Here is an 18,179-nt window from a genome sequence, read left to right as displayed (position 1 = left end):
AAATCACAAAATCAAAAGTCAAAACATTCATATTTTAGAATTTAGGATAAAAATGGAAATTATCAGCTTAAAATAATGAATATTTGTTTTTCTTTTACGAAATCGTTATGTATTTTCATAAACGTAGTGTTGCCTTTAAATCAATATGCTCGATTGTAAGACTGCACAGGTGCCTCTTATTTATCCATATACCTACATCCACTTTCTGTTTTGTTGATAAATTTTCAAAAATGTTCTCATTTCAGCTTATCTCGAAAAAACCACTATGATGTATTAAATTTACGGAGAAATTGTTCAGATCAGGAAATCAAGGATGCGTTTATTAAAATGAGCAAACAAGTTCGTAAGCAGTTTCTTGAACCTATAACATTTCACTGACCTTGTCTTGTGATGAATTTCTTATCTCTACGTCAAAATAAATATTTCTATTAATGGCTCATCTCTGGTTTATTTTCACTCGTGCCAATTCTATACAGAAATATAAAATTTTCAAACGCATAATATCTAAATCTAAGCTCCTCAGTGGTATCATTATTATGTAGTAGTTCTTTGTTATTGTTTTGTATCGCATTTTCGAAATAAATTTATAACAAAAGCTCAATCATCATGCTTACTTAATTTTTTCCCTAATAAACAGCTTTCCTCATATTTAAACTAAGTTGTTTCACTCTATTCTTCTCAAGTGTAATACCATAATTATACAATTTTAGTATCATCCAGACAAAAACAAAGATGTCAAGGCTCAGGAAAAATTTGTACAAATTGTAGAAGCATATAATGTTCTTGGCAAACCTAGCAGCCGATCACAGTATGACCATATAATTACTATGGGACAGAGAAGCTCTTCATATTATTATAAGACTAGTAATCAGAACCAATATTATAAGTAAGTTTTTTATACATGTTTTTCTAGCTTTTACAATTATTATTCACTTAAATTATTTTAGTGTATATATAACTAATAAGCAAATTAATTATTTTGCCTAAATCTAAAGGTTAGCTGCCTAATATGTTAATATCTATGTTTACTGAAATTTAGCTCATTTTATACAATTACACAGAGAGTTTAAACTTAAAAGTGTTTAATGAAATAACAAATGATACTTTGATTTTCTCCTGATATACTTCTTTCGACTGCTTGTTGTTAGTTTCTCGTCATTATTTGTAGGTTCATTTTCACCACTTTAAATCTAGTGCGAGTGGGTTAACTTTAGACACCCTCAGAATATCCTATGAATTTTTTTTTCAGTTGTATGTAGGTTTCCTTACTACATTTACCATAAGAGTGTCTAAAAAAACTCCATAATATGACTTCGGGAAATCAAAAACTTATTAGTATGTTACAACCTTTGTGTCACTTATATTCTTTTGATTATTAAATATTTACTGCATAATATATAATTTGTAATTGTCATAATACTTTTTTTTTCAGTCAAGCATACACACAGAAAACATACCCTGATTATAACTTTTATACACCACCAAAGGACTCAAAGAATACAAAAACGGATTACTATGGAGTGAAAGGGTTGAAGAAACTTCCAAATATGGCTATAATTTTGCTGTGTTTCAGTGTAGCATTAATAGGAACAATATTGCAAATTATTGTTATAAGGTAATGTTGGATTTTCTAAAGGTTTATAATGTGATCCAGATAGACTATGAATTATATTTATGTGTCAAGCAAATAGTATGAATCCTTACATCAGGGGTGCTCAAGCTTGAACTGCTGGCGATCTACCTCAAAATTGTTAGACTACAATCGATCAGCTCTGAGAGGCTTCAAGTATGTGTGATGAAGGATTGTCGTCTAGGTAGAGAGTCATGATGACATAGATATTAGTTTTGCGCAAAATATGCATTTTTTAGTCAAGGTAAGTGTAGGTCTGCTCTTAAATGTCAATGAAAAACTCATAATTATTATTCAAAATTGCAAGTTTATTGGTTCAAAAATTGGTAAAACAAATGCGTTCTAAAGTTCTAAGCTTAACTAAAGAGCGACTTTGGATGTTGAGTCTGCATGACACTGCATGTCCTGAGCATACTTTTCATAAGATGGTACGTAATTACCGATTAGTTTATCATACCGGATTTTTTTCTTGAGATCGACTCAAAAAGCACTCGCGATCGACCGTTTGAGCACCCCTTTATTTATCTTCAGCCTTACATTATCTTTCTATGGAAAGTGAAAACCATGGAAAATGTAAGTTGTCGAATACTGCTAGCAAATGATTTACATAGATGTTAGAGCTGGTTCTGGGAAGCCCCACAGAGGTGCCAATATGCCAATGTGAGCTTTGTTAACTGATACCTGGTGAACTCTACTGGCCTTTCAGGTGGAGGCATGTTTTTAAATTAATTACTGTATTCTACGACTCATATGAAAACTGAACATGAACTATTAAGTTCAATCACAAGTATGAAGTTATAAAATACTTGAGAGAAATTCAAAGGTTGTGTCTTGTTTATTTAACTTGCAATGTCAGTTGGGACAAAGACAGACACATAATTAAAGAGGCTGTGATTAGTGATGTAAGTAGCAAAAAGTGGGAACCACAATGTTTTATAATATATATTATAACATATATATTACTAGCTGACCCAGCAAATGTTGTATTGCTATACAAATAAATAAAAACAATGAAAATTTTTGGGCTTTAAAAAATAGATGTTGGCCCTATTCTCAGACCTCCCCGATATGCAGACAAAATTCCATTCAAATTGGTGTCGGAGTCGTATCGGAGGAGTTTGATAATAAGCATTGTGACACCAGTTTTTTTTATATTAGATATATGTGGTATTATAAGCATAGTTTAAATTCAATATTAGCTAGCATTGGCAAAATTTTGCTGTTTTTAATTTTTTTTTTTAATTTTAGAAATCAGATTTCAAAAAAGAGTCTTTTCATTTTTGGGTTAATTTATAGCCTATAATGTTGTTACATTCACAAATAATGTTGCTTTCTGTTAATATCAGAATTATCAAAATTGGATCCAGAGATTACCCCTACAATCTCATGATCTATACCAGTAAAAGAAAATTTAAAACTTAAGAAATATTTACTGTCAACACTGCCTTAAAATTAATTAGATTTTTTTTTATATTTTTTATCAATATTTGTTATCAATATTTGTTAATTACACTTGTATAAAATCAATGTTCTAATAAGCGTTAATGAGAAAGAGACTTGATCCTGCAGACAAACTGTCCAAATAGTTTTGCGGTACTATGTAGCTTTTAAGATTCTTTCTGTAAATGATTAATAGTATAAATAAATAAATAAAATACATCCTTATAAAATTAGTATAGATTAAAGCACCATTAGTCAAGGCTAGTATAGCTTTAGACAACTGACATGATTCATGATTGTAAGTTAATAATAAATTTTGTGCTAATGGTTTCAGAGAGGCATATGTAGGACATAGGACAAGAACAATTGAACAGTCGAAAATGTTGGCTAAAGAATTAGATAAAGTGAGAGAGAATGCAGTTGGTAAAACCAATGAGGTGAGAATATGTATCTGGTTCTTAGAGATATGATAATATGGTAATGATCAGTTGATCACATAGCTGATTGAGATCAAATATATGCACTTTACACTAGATACAATAATTGCAAGATCCTTTTGATGAAATTGCATCACTTGTTGCAACATGGCTGGATCGAGATGGTTTTGTGGGACCATTATTATTTTTGAGTTATTGTAATGTCAAAGCTATTATTAATAATATTATAAAAAATAAAATAGGGCGCAAACTCTACAAGCTAGTGTTTTATCATTGTGTCACGCCTACACTTACAAAACATTATGAGACGCTGAACATATAGCCATGTTAAATGGAAAGGAACTTTCTTCCATGTACAACCAAGCTGTGGAATGAGCTTCCTTGTGCAGTGTTTTCAGGACAATACAATATTGGTTTCTTCAAAAAAAGCGCGTACTCTTTTTAAAGGGCCGACAACGTTCTTGTGAATCCTCTGGTATTGTAGGTTGGCGGTGGAGACCACTTAAAATAAGGTTACCGTTTACGTTAATTTGTCCTTCTTCTATAAAAAAAAACTTATGGTCAAACGGAGATTATGTAAATGGCCTGTCATGTGGAATTCGGTAGCCATGTCGACACACTAAACCAATAATTAAAAACAGTTAAAGAAAGAAATTCAACAATCCTTTGTAGCTATATCCCATAAAAGAACTTTTACACATACAACTCACCATCAACCACGCCTGTATCCCACGGGGGTATAAAGGGATTACACAGCACAATTTGTCATGATCCTGATCTAAATCCCTGAATTCTTCCACTTGTATCAATCCTTTCATACAAGCTCTTACTAACTGTACTCTCGACCGGGGCCCATCTCAAGCCATACCCAATATTATTGTAGAATATACCTATGCCTCCGCCAGATACACATTTTTGAATTAATTCGCTGTATAAACTTTTACATCCTCTATTAATTATCGATCCTCTATGCTCCACCATACAAAAATGTAGCATGATTTTTGATGCACATCACTTTTTTTAAAATCGGGTGGGCTAAGAAAACATTATTTCTCTCGGACTGCGACCTTTGTGGATCTCGAGAGGCTTAAATACCCATCCATAAAATATATATTTACAGCATTCCTCCAACGCAAAACTTAAGAGAACTTCGCAATATGTAAGTAAAAGCCTCCAAATACGATTTTGACCCTGCACAGCATAGAGCTATTTGAAATGGGGTGATCCAGTAGTATTATGAGTAATAAATACCAATCCTCGGTCGACTCCTTTGTTTTGAATATTTTAATGAGACGTAGTCAATCGACGTTTACTGGGTTGTCGGGTTTTGATGAAACATAAATAGTGTTGTGACAAAGTGAATGAATGAAATATACCCTAAATAGACCCTATTATAAAGCTCTGTTCAAACTGAGCCAAATAACGCGCGGGACGCGGGACGCGTTTCAGAGTAATTCGCTCGCTGGCTTAGCCTCTCAAACTGACGCGACTTCCCGCGTGTCATTTGTTCTTCAGTGGAGAAACATTATTACTACTAGCTTCAATTTGAACACGTCCATACAAGTTAGCTGACACAATCGGCGCGAGCAACTTTCGTCCCGCGATGCGCGCGTTTTTCGCCTCAGTTTGAACAGAGCTTAATTATTATCATAATAACATGTACAAAGTATCGCTAGCTTAGATATCGGGTCCCGAGTTCGAATCCTATTGGTACTCTGAACCAATGAGTCTTTCCTTTTTTTCGATGACTTATGAGTACCGAGTGTACTAGCGGTGAAGGAAAACATCGCCAAGAAACCAGCAAGTCTGAGATCGTTAATTCTTCGGCGCCCATTTCTGCCGTGAAGCAGTAATGTGTAAATCATTATCATAAGCTGAAAGTCCTGCTCGTCTCGTCCCTTATTTTCATAGAAAAAAGACTTCAATGTCCCTCATGCTAAATGAAATGTAATGGTATTGTTATATATACTAGGTAATTATAATAATGACCTTAAAAACATATTAGACAAAGTCATCAGTATCGCTGTCGGTTACATTAATTGTCAACCTGTCTAAAATCTCTTCTAATTTCCAGTGGTCGAGACTATACATGTCTTAAACATTCTTTAAAAAAAATCCACTTCTATCATTTTAAATATTTTTGCTATTTCATAAAACAGGTAAACTTTAGCGTGCGCCCAAATCAACACAATGGTATTGAATTCATAGTAGTAGGTATACAATCGTGGTCGCCTTATTTCAATACAAAAATATTTTCGCCAATAGCCAATGCCTCAATATGGACGACCCGTTCTAATTTAGATACCTTGTTTTCATTAGGTGTCGAACGTAGGTGGGCTAAGCGAATCGATCGGCGAGATTTTGGCGCTCGCGCAGCGTTGTCAATACGTATTATTTTACGTGTAGCAATAGATTGCTTATAATTAGGATGATTTGAGTGAATGTATCTGAAAGCTATTGAAACAAGCTATAAGACCATGCAAAATAAACCATCTTATAAACAAAATAAGGGTCGGAACTTGTTGAGGGAGTAGGGTGCCGTACGGCACACTCGGTTTCGGTGTATCTGAAAAATCTAGTACCCTGAGGTACTGTCATTTGGGAAGGGGTCTTGCCGAAACGAAAACATAATAACGAACTGTTAAATAATAATATGTAATATTAAAGACGAAAAAATGTAAACTCTCGACCACATGGAAACTAGTTAAAGACTTCAGACAGGTCAATAAAGAACCGCTACATTATTATTTCTATTTTTCAGATGCAAACTCAAGCAATATTAGAGAAAATTGTAAGATCTTCAAATACAACAGTTGCTACGGCCACTTTAGGACATTCACTGGCCAACGAGAAAAAATAAATCACCTCGATAAAAGTAGAACACAAACTCTTTAGTGAAAGTAAATTTCTGAATGATAAATTTGGGTCAAATTTAAAATTTGGGCCCGATTTATTGGATGTTATGGTGTTTTTAAACGAAATTTATTTATTTGATAAGCAGTATAATAATTTTGTAAAAATATTTTTATATAGACAAATGAAAATACCTCACAATGTTTTTGTAAATATTTAATTTAGACTTGTAAATAAAATTATCATTGAAACGTAAATGGTTTTGATAATAAGTAACTTGTCATATATCTGTGTAATGTCAGGAAGTTGTCTGACACATTGTCAGCCTCGTTTTACGTCAGTTAGCTCTACTTGTGGCTGTAAAGTGGAGGACCAATCTGATATGGCCAAATGTACCTTACAACTCGCACGAAGTACGATGCTAATGAAGTAAGACCACGGACATTCTAATGGTAACATAACATTTTGGTTATAACATATTGTTTTTTTAAGTTACGCAAAACTTTTAGTGTGACCTACGTACACAGTACAATTTACCAACTATTAGCTTCTTTCATTCGTGGTTTTTTTTGCGCCCAGACAAAAGGAGAGGTCTACCCTCCGGGATAACGACGGGAGGGAGGTGGTGAATGCTCATGCATACCAACGCAGCCTATGTCTACGTTGGTTATGTGGGACCACTGACCTCTTATATATACCACTGGACTGGCGGCTGTCAAAGTGCTTATGTGCCTGTTTGATATTCAGCAAACATCGATAGATGGGGGAAACTATTTACAAAAAAAGGGTACTTTATTACGTTGATTCTAGAATTATAAATAAAACGGAAAACGATCGAAATTAATTTAAAATGCAAAAATAATTCACAGCATTGTACATTCCTTCGCAGGCATTTGTATTACAACACCTTTAGTTCTCTGGACGCTCGCGAATGGCGCTTCAAATAGGCATAACAATTTGCTGTCAAACATAGAACAGCCTGTCCATTGGTACTTATATAAGTCAGTGTGTGGGATCACGTAAAAACGTAAATGCCTACCCACTAAACACCACTTCTCTTGGGGAGAGGGAGGCGCAAGCGGCACTCCCTTGGGAGTATTCGCTAGGATATAGTATCTGCTGGGATAGTTTTTATTTCTTATCATTTTTTTTTTCCTGAAACATGAATATAATGATAGCGTTATGAAATTGACAGGAAACGCCATCTTTGCGTTTTATTAGGTATGTTAGAAGGTAACTGTGTATATTGTTGTATCAAAGTCATTTAAAGAAAATAGACAACTACAATTCTAAGCCGCTAAGCTTTCAACTTGAACCGCACAGCGGTCAAGTGACCTCTACTAACAAAATGACGTTTGATGCGCGTTCAGTCAGCATTCACACAGAACGTGCTACGCGAGACGAAAAATCGAATAGGAGTTCAAATCAAAGATTACCTATCACTGTTGAGTACTATTGACTTAATTAATTTTAAACGTATATTATTGTGGGTAATGCTACTAAATCATGAGAGTTGCTGCTTCTGGCCATTTACACAATTATCACAGAATTTAGTCGTATAATATACAGTTCTATCATACTGGTTTTGGCGGGAAGCGATGTGATTGGCTAATTATGATCGGGTCATCGACGTCACGCTCACATCCCCAGCAAATTATTGGTTGACTCACCTTCTTAATAATGTTTTGTATTGTGAGTCTTTTCACTTTTAATGTTTTTGTGTTGTATACCTAATATCTAGTCATTTGATAAGGCTAGTTACAATATATATTTTTGAAGTAAAACTTATTTAGGCTCGACTTGGGGGTAACTTAGATTTTTTTTCTGACGGAAGTAACGCTCAGTAAAAATGTCAATTGAAACAATTTTTTGGGCCGTTATAATTTTATGGTTAAAAAAAAACATTTCAATATGCTCAGTAATATTTTTTGTAAATCTACAAGTGTATAATTTTCTTATTTATCACTACTTTTGTAATTAATAATAAATAAGTAAGTCTGACATTTGCGACATTACTTTTGGTTTCTTCGCCCATTATTAGGACAGGCAAAGGGTTCGAGCCCATACAGCCATATTTGTTAATATTCAATAACAACGTCATATTGATATGTGCTACTAATAATATAACCTTTATTTTCTTATTATCAATTCTTTTATTTAATGAGTGAAAACTAAAAATGTGCGAATGGTATTAATTAATTATAAATAGAATATAAAATGAAAATAATAATCAGTAAAATAAAATGGCGGAATCCCTGGAACATTTTACTCTTTCATAAATAAATAAGAATAAAAGAGAATATCATGAACCTTAACATCACTTGACCTGTAAAAAGTGTAAGTGTTAATGTTCTGATGAATAATAATATCAAAATATAACATTATATCAACATATAATATAACTTTGTAAAATATATAAAATCTCACATGATAAAATAATATTAATAATATTATATATTAATAAAGGCATTTTTTTATTCTTGGTAGAGAAAATGCTATGAAAAACATTGCTCAAAAGATGAAGTTATAAGTTTCCGAGAAAATAAAATAGCAAAATATCTAACAATGCTCCTCATTAATACGTGAGTGCTTAGTTGGTAATACGGCTTTATTTAATGTAATATATATTATGTATCTGTTAATTATTTCTAAACTTAATTATTATTAAGTTTTACTTCAATCGCGTGTAAAGATTACACGCACATACTTTTTTTTAAAATATTTGTCTTTCCCGCCAGTTTTTATATTGTTTTTCTGTTGCAGAAATTAATCTGAATAATGAATGATTCAGACAATAATATCAGTTTAATATATTTTATATGAATATTAAAATAACTCTTTGACAAACACCCTATCGACTATATGAGGAGGGTCTGGAACTATAAGAGGTTTTCCATCGACTATAATCTCGTTGAATGGCTTCGTGTATATTATTTTAAAGCCAAGTTTCAGAGCAGCCTTTGCCGAGTAATCGCTGGATGCGTCCAGTCTCACTAATCTTACTCCTTCCTTCTTAGCGAGTTCTCTGAAAAATGTTATTACATTAGAAACGTTTTAAGATGGACAGTAACAAGAAACTATTTTAAATAAATGCACCCTTGTTGGGAAGAATAGGTAGTAAGTTTTTTGCAATAATAAGAGCGTCAAACACACTCCAGTTCTTTAAAGCCTGATCCATTGTCTCAGATAGATTACGGCCGTTTTCAATAACCTTAGTTTAACTTACTAGAGAGACAAATCTATCCCCAGTACGCTTACTTACATGTCAATAACCTATCGACAGATAGCAATATATCCGTAAGTAAAGATACGTTATTGAAAGCGGCCGATTAGAGTATATGGTCTCAGAAAGATCGTGTAAATACTCGAACTGATCCCAGATAATATACTAAACAAATGTGTTCTGAAATTTAAAATAATTGTTAAAAAACATTATTATAACATAGAAGATTTTCTTCATGATACCACAGACTGGGAATGGAGCTAACACCCTCAGGCTATTTAATTAGTAATGTTTATATATTAATTATTATGTTAAAAAAAAAGTCCGCTGAGTTTCTTGCACCCGTTCTTCTCAGGTCGGAGGCACACTATTTTGAATGGGTTTTTGACGTTCAATAAGTGATTTTAAATCCTATTTTGAATAAATATCTTTAAATTTGTCTTATAAATCGAAAGACAGGCAGACTCCTGTCTTCTATGTTAGATTAGTTTTTAATATTCACGTAGTATTCAATAGCGTCGAATTCATACTAGAAGTGAGGGTTATCACTTTAAAAACAAAAATTGTTTAGATTTACAAGACCGACATCTCAAGTCAATTTCCTGATATGCAAATATTGGGGTTGAGCAGGTTATCAACTGTAAAGTAGGTCCTGTAGATGAAGCCACAACCTGAGAGTTGAACAAAGCATACAAAATTTTATGACGATATGTCACTCGAACGGTTAGCTCAGTTCGCAGAGCACTGGCACGGAACGCCAGAGAGCGTGGGTTGGAGTCGCGTATCGTTCATAAAATTTTGTTTTCAAATTTTATTTGTCGTATTCATACTCACTGTAATAACATTGCTTGCAGCGGTGTCGTTGGGCGAGTCTTTTCAATGAAATATTCCGCGTTATTTTGGAGTTATTTTTGTTTTTTTATGCAAAAATAATATAACTTGCTCAAGTCTATTGATTTGTAAGGCAATATGAAAACATAATTAAATACATACTCTGCACTCGCCACAAGAACGTTCATAATCCCTTTGTTCCTCCAATTAGGATCAGTAGCTGCCACTTTTATTTCGAAAAATTGACTGTCGTTCGGAAACTGTTTCCAAATAGCAGCGTTATTCTCTCGGTATTCCAAAAACTGTAGTATCTTTTTGAATTTTGGATTTGGACTATTATCAATCATTTGCTTGAAGTCCACTTCCTGTTAATGTCAAAAATTGAATATTTTTAAGAAGATCTTTAATTCAAGTCGATTTGCATCTTAAAGCAGCTCAAGATAGAGAATGCTCAGCGTCTGTGGGATTAACAATCAAGAAAACTCATACAATTTGGATGATTATAGATTTCCTCAAATCAAAAAACTAATTCAATAAACTACTTATTTATTTTTTAATATAAGCAATTCGGAAAAAGAAAAGGCTGTTCATTATTTTCATGCATGCTGGCGAGTCATAAAATAAATCTTAAAATGTCGACAAGTTTATTTTTAGTGACGCTTTATACAGTTGTTAGAGGAAAATGCTTCGTTGCGACCATTTTCGCATCATGATTAACATAGTTGTTATAACGTCGAATAAACCTGTTAGAACTGGTATGATATCATTTTCCTTAATGAGTAAGTTAAAGGTAACAGCATTTTCAACGATCAAGTCAATTGGTTCAGTACAATATAATCACGACTGTCTTCCAGAAGGGAAAAAAAATACAGACATTATCAACTTATTTATTTTTTACTTATTATTATATATACTTATTCGGCTTTACAAATAAAATTGGCATATAGTTATAACATTGGTTATAACTAATCATAAACCAAGAAAATTCAAAATGTTTACAAATAGACATTTTGCTTACGATTGGTTGATTCGGACGTTTATCGTTTCCCGCGCTTATTTGCAAGGCAGCTTGTCATTCGGAAAACTTCATAGTAATCACTGTATTGACAGTGTTGTCAACGATATTGTAAACATTTTGCATATTCTTTGTTTATGTTTAGTTATAACTTTATACCAAGTTTATTTGTAAGGCCGTTAATTTATTATTTAGTTTTATCATTCGATTAAAATTTTCAAAATAAAGTTTGTTTAAAAAGAATATTTCATTGTATGCTATGCGAGCTATGGCGTATTTTAAATTTATCAGAGCGAACTCATAATTACCAAATACATTCAGTAGCCTTTCAGTAATTGCTTATTTACCATAAAGTCCTTAGCGTTATAGTGCGCGTCAATAAAGTGGTTTGGCCAAAATTGACACGAATTAATTGGTAATTATCGTAGTTAAAAGTGCCTGGATATTGTATTTTTTTATGAAATATTTTTAATTGTGCTAAAGGAGTTGAGCCCATCTGTAGGTGTTTTATCAAGTGCGGATATCGTGCAGCTATGGTTAATTCTATTTAATAAATTCTTTTTCAGCCAGGGCAGTCCCATGTCACATAGTAACGTAAAAATTTTAAACAGGGATCGAACCCATCCCACGATGAGCAGACCCAAATGATGCGTAGGATTACCTGTTTCGGAGTGATTCCATTTATTAAAACACCGACAATGTTACCCTGGGCGTCAACAGCTTTGAACGATAAACCTGGTAACGCGTTCCTGCACATGTGTTCCAATTCCGGACAATCGCCACCAGGCTGATAGTATTCAATCTTTTTCATAAGTGGTTCATCCACGAAAAATGTCCTGAAAGTTGAGTTTGGGCTGCATTATCGCTGCTAGGTATGTATTTACTATCCCAGAACAACGATAATAATACAGTATGTACAATCTGGATGCCGCAATTATCTATTCTCTTTCTTTTATATTAATAAGCGGCGCAAGAGACAACTGTCATTATTAGCCTCTCAGATGACAATGTGTCTGTTGTCTATAGTATCTCTCTATGTATTTTTTTTCTTTCTACAGGATACCATCTGCACTATAATTTACCATAACAAAAAAGTAAACAGAATACATAATTGCGGCGCATCCACAATCGACAAAATTGAATCGTGACTCATCTGAAGGCCGTTTTCCTATAGTCATAATAAACAAATAGGTCGTAATTAGCTTGAACATACATTTCCTAAGTAACTCTTATCATTTTAATAGACAGTGATAGTCTACCAATTGTCATACAATCTTTCAGGTGCAAATATAAACCTAACTACTTCTAGATTTTAAAAGAATTATTAGCAAGTGGGCCATTAATCAATTTTGTCGATGGTACATGAAAATAGAGTTGCTGCTTGAAATATCTACCTATGGTTTACTAAAGTGAGGCGCCTTCTGCTACTGCCAAGCTCTAGTGTGCTAGGTCTATATTTATGCTGGGTGGCCGAGAAGTGGACTATGTGTACTAAAATTGAATTTGCCTCATTTTATTGGCCAATGTTCTGGGAAGTTTTTAAAAATAGTTAGAAGCCATAGGCTGAAGCCATGAACATTTTCATGAATTTAGCTGGAGTAGTTATCTTGAACTTACGACTCAATTCTAAACTAGTTCCGCATTGTCTAAACTATTCATAGTTTCTTATATGGCAACTGTAGTTAATAATTATCAACAATAAAATTAACTAAAAGTGCAGTCCTAAACCACAATTAGGTGAAAAAAGCGGATAAAAGGGGGGCAAAATTATTATCTCCTAAACTACGCAAAATCGTAGAACATACATATAGGGGTGATTCGGATACTCATCACCATGAGGCTTTCAAATTTTAGCTTTGGACGTCAACTTCTCGACCACCCTGTATACAGCGTGGAGCTACAATGGCGACATTAAATAAACACACGGGTAAAACTACTTAACCGTTATCTTAAAAAGTATTCAAAAATAAAATACATAATTCACATAAATAAATCAATTAACCATAATATCATTTCGGAACAACCTGTAAGAAACCTGGTATCACCGCGCTAGCGTAGGCACTGACACCTACTTCGTGCCGTCTTACGGCCGTTCCCAATATTCAGTCTATCTCTTACTTGAGATAAAAATCTTAACCTTAGTTGACTTTTCTGTCCCAATAAACTTATCGACGGTAACTCACCTTATCCGTTCACGTTGTCTGTCAATGGGACGACGTATAGCTTACCAGCAATATATATTTTGTATGGAAATTGCAATTCACGCGTCCCAATATAAGTCGATAAGAATGACTTATTGGGTATATTGGGACAGCTTCAGATTATTGACAGCTAATTACTGACAGTAGAAGGTAGTAATTTATCTCTATCTCTAGATAGTATATTGGGAACGGCCGTTATGAGACCATGGAAGGGTGATTAAAATTTTTATTCCTGAATACAAAATTCGATTGTTTGAAATTTTTTAATTTTAGAATTTTTTTTTTACGATTAAGTTTAAATAGCTCTAATTATTTCGTTATTGTGATTTATTATTAACCACAAAAAATATGTGAAAGGGCGGGAAATTATAGAACTTTCTAACATGATAGACGCGTTCCAAATTTGAATTCAAAATTAGAAGTTTTTAATTTGTAAGAATATTTATCTAGTTAATATACCTACATTAAATGCTTCAAACCATTGTTGTTACCATTTGTTTTGAGAAGGTTTTCTATCTGTCACCAACGCACTTGATGGTTAGTGATAGGTAAATGGATACAACAATTAAATTGAGATGATTTACAAACCGTTCTCGAATCAGCGATATATTTTATAAGCGTCGGTTCATAGCCTCGTCTGAATTATTTAAATCAATCGAGCCTCACAACCTTCGTGAATAGCGGGGATTAAACTCGCGATTAGTTAACAGAGAGGGCAAACACTTTTTTGTTCAGACATCGGGTTTGTTTAATTAACATTTATATTTAAATTAATTATAATTTAAAAGTCCGCTTACCTTCTTAGCAGTTGCATCACATTGTCACAATCCGACTCTTCAATGCGAGATATAGTAAAGTCAGTTGACATTGTTACTTAGGTACTTTAACACACTGTTGGATAAAATAAGTATTATGTAAACTCTACTGTATAATACATAACCATACAATATCTAGCGTATAGACAAACAGAGCGAGGGGGAAGAACATCTCTAACGGAGATACAGTAAGAAATAAAAGGAAAGCGAATCTATAGTTACTGTAACCGATTTTGAATGACAAGTCGTCAACAGTCAGCCACGTTTGAAATTAGCTACTCAGTATTTTGAATAAAACTAGGTCACTCACACGTTGTCAAATGAAATTGGTTGGTCAGATCGTCGATACCCTAGTATATTTTAAGTCTATTGTATAATGGATACGATTTCTTCTTTTCTTTCTATGTAATTTTTTCTTGTAAGTTTTTCTAGTATTTTTCGTTTTTGTCTTAAACTACTTTGTCACATACTTATTGTACTGTTAATAGTATTCCTTTTAATTGGCGTATCTATTCTGTATATTTTTTAATATACTCTTTTCATTTTGTTAGCTGTAAGGAATCATAAATAAATAAATAAAATAAATAAATAAATATAAGAAAAACTAAAAGTATTTACACCCGCATTTTATGTCTTACTTTTAAATTAATTACATACATACAATATAGATTCGCACCTCCCAGAGGGTTGGGTAGCGATTACGGCTTGTCATTTGCCAAGGCCATTTGTCTTTCTCCTAATTTCGCATTATAATATAATATGCTCTCTTGGTTTTGGTACTCTCGATACACCTTATTATTATAGTCTCTTGATACACCTAACTCGACCTTTTCCAACACCACATGAGTAAATAAACGGTGCAGAGACTGGTCTTCTTAAGAGCGGGCAAAATTATTATTACTTATTTTGGTGGTGTGTCGCGCTAAAACCCTGCAAACAGTGAGATCCGTCCGCTTTGTTATTTACTTTCAATTTAATTTTCATAATATCTTAATTGAATTTATCTATCTTTAAAATTTACCTAACCAATAATATGATACTATAAGGAGGAGTAGGACAAACTAACATACAGGGGTGATCACTACGTCCCATTCTTTCTTGTAACACCAGAGAAATCACAAGAGCGTTGCCGAATATAATCAACGTAAATACGTATTCGAAAACCAAAAAAACGTACTCCGTGGTGCTTTATTTTATTCTATTTATCCAAAATTCTCTCTAGAATTTTTAAATCACTTATTGACGGATTATATCTACTGATATTATCTAATGATACCTGTAAAATTTATCGCGTAGGATTGAAAGAAGTCGTATCTCTTTGGCTTTTATAAAATAATCTAAATCACTGTTTAATTAACGCGAAGATAGTCTCTTCAAAAATATCAAATGCTTACCTTTTAATGCAATAGATGGTTAGAAATTCCGATCGCTTAGTCCACAAGGAAAGTCACACAAAGACGTGTAACTATTGTAATTAAATTCTACAGAAGTATTTGTGTGACACCGGTATTGTCTGTTGTTGACTCACTATATCTACCTACACAAATGTTTGTAACAAAACCTGTTCTTGCACTAAATAAATAAGCATAATGTATTTGCTCATACTGCGGTTAGTAATTCAAAGTACTGTCATATTTTTCAATGAACGTCTCTTGTTATTCATGTATGAATCTATTATTATTCTAAGAAATACATTCATAGAAAACAAAATATTTTTAGATTAATAGAGATGAGCCAAAATTTATTTGGCCCATATACTGACACATCACCACCTTCGCATGACACGCCACAAGTTAGGATATCATCCCCACCATCTGGATGTGTGGCGGTCCTCCACAGTGCGGTTTCAAGCTTTCTTCCGCGTACTACAACGCTGTGGAATGAGCTTCCTTGTGCGGTGTCTCCGCGACGATACGACATGGGTACCTTCAAAAAAAAGCGCGTACACCTTCCTTAAAGGCCGGCAACGCTCTTGTGATTCTTCTGGTGTTGCAAGAGAATGTGGGCGGCGGTGATCACTTAACACCAGGTTACCCGTACGCTCGTTTGTCCTCCTATTCCATAAAAAAAAATCAAATATGAACATAATTACATACACGTAATAGCTATAAAATTTAGACTTAAGTGTAACTTGATTCTTCTTCTTCTGCAATAAGCATGTCCAACGCAAGAAATTTATACTCCGTGTCTACTCACTAGTCTTGTTCAGGTGTTGTTAAAACTTTTGAAGTATTTTTGAGTCTTATTTAAATCTTGAGCACGAGGTACTGAAGTAGCACCCGGAATAATATTATCGCAGCCATATTGGTCGATATTTTTGTAATAGTAGGTTAAGTTTGTGGGGCACTTCTTTTCTGTCTGCCAACTTAAAGGCTAATTCTTATTTTAGAAGAGAGGAGACGACTAAGACATTCACCAGATGGTCTGAATACTCTTGTACAATGCAGTGCTGCAGGTTTCTTGATTGAGGTTAATTCGTAAACCTCCAACATCCAAGACCCTTTGAAGTTGTTTTGCAAAGTTTTGTTACTACCCCCAGGAGACAATGCTTGTGGAACTCTAACTGTCTTATTAATAAACTCTATGTAAAGTTACTCCAAGCTTAAACGTACTTCTCTCTTTCATGTAATTCTGTAGTGACAAAGGTAAGATAAAGACAAACGGCCTTACAAATAAACTTGCTATAAAGTTATAATTGATGATAAACAAAAAAAATGCAAAATGTATACAATATCGTTAACAACACTGTCAATACAATGATAATTCTGAAGTTTCCCGAATGACAAGCTGCCTTGCAAATAAACGCGGGAAACGTCCGAACAAACCATTCGTAAGCAAAATGTCTATTTGTAAACATTGTACATATTCTTGGTTTATGCTTAGTTATAACTTTATGCCAATTTTATTTGTAAGCACGAAAAACTTTACTTCGCGTTTACATGCAATGTTTTAAATGTCAATCCAGCCCATTTTTAAGTATCTCTAACTGCGAGTCTATAGCTTTTTGTATTAATCCTGCACTCAGATTGACAGTCAATCGTGCGCATATAAAGTTATATAATCACGTGGCATTTTGGTATATCCGCGAAGGAAACGAACAGCTGTGGTAAGGTGAAGGTCATTGAGGTTATCTGAATGAAAAGAGATACTTGACTAAGTTTTAATGCACAAAATGAGATAACCTATGCTATTAGGTATGTCCTTTTGGCCATGTATTGTTATAAAAATAAAAACTTAAATACAAAATGGATATTTTTTATGTAAAACGTTATCTGAACGCAACTACAAATAGTTGAGAGTTGGTGTAAATATAACACACACAGATAAAAAAATATACTTACCAGTTGGCAGTTACACAAAAATATTGTTGAGTACAAACAAACTAGTCACGCTTAGGCACTTGTCGCCAAAGATAATTCCCGGCGGATTGAGACAATGTAAGCAATGAATTCGCGTTTCTGACAGGTTTTTAAAAGTCGCTCGGGTCACGACATTTGTTACTTGCTTACGCGCCAAATTCAAATGACGATATCTGTGTCTTTTTTTCATTTCGCTATCACTATATCTTTACATACTTAGAAAGTATTAAGATAATTTATACGTCTGTTTGCGATAAACTCAAAAACTACTGCACCGATTTTCATGCTGCATTCACCAATGGATAGCGTGGTTCTCGAGGAAGGTTCAAATAGGTATATAACTTGTTAAGTTTGTGTATAGATTTTTGTATACAT

General features: G+C 33.5%; 2 protein-coding genes across 2 annotated transcripts; one reads left to right on the top strand and one right to left on the bottom strand.

Annotated features, from left to right (window-relative positions):
* Positions 1-6,611, top strand: LOC126974139 (dnaJ-like protein 60). The gene is made up of 6 exons (XM_050821574.1): positions 1-169; positions 246-339; positions 711-886; positions 1,433-1,615; positions 3,405-3,507; positions 6,269-6,611. Exons 1-6 carry the CDS (start codon positions 108-110, stop codon positions 6,365-6,367), a joined length of 717 nt encoding a protein of 238 aa, XP_050677531.1. The 5' UTR covers positions 1-107; the 3' UTR covers positions 6,368-6,611.
* A 2,535-nt stretch (positions 6,612-9,146) lies between these two features.
* LOC126974155 (uncharacterized) lies at positions 9,147-17,955 on the bottom strand. Its single transcript, XM_050821593.1, has 5 exons — positions 17,787-17,955; positions 14,428-14,521; positions 12,091-12,265; positions 10,577-10,779; positions 9,147-9,385 (listed from the first exon to the last, which is right to left on the bottom strand). Exons 2-5 carry the CDS (start codon positions 14,496-14,498, stop codon positions 9,187-9,189), a joined length of 648 nt encoding a protein of 215 aa, XP_050677550.1. The 5' UTR covers positions 14,499-14,521; positions 17,787-17,955; the 3' UTR covers positions 9,147-9,186.
* Between the last annotated feature and the right edge of the window lie 224 nt (positions 17,956-18,179).

The sequence above is a fragment of the Leptidea sinapis genome, chromosome 31, assembly GCF_905404315.1.
Source record: "Leptidea sinapis chromosome 31, ilLepSina1.1, whole genome shotgun sequence".
Lineage (NCBI taxonomy): Eukaryota > Metazoa > Arthropoda > Insecta > Lepidoptera > Pieridae > Leptidea > Leptidea sinapis.
The sequence above is the reverse complement of the archived record's forward strand: the minus strand, read 5'-3'. Positions and strand labels throughout refer to the sequence as shown.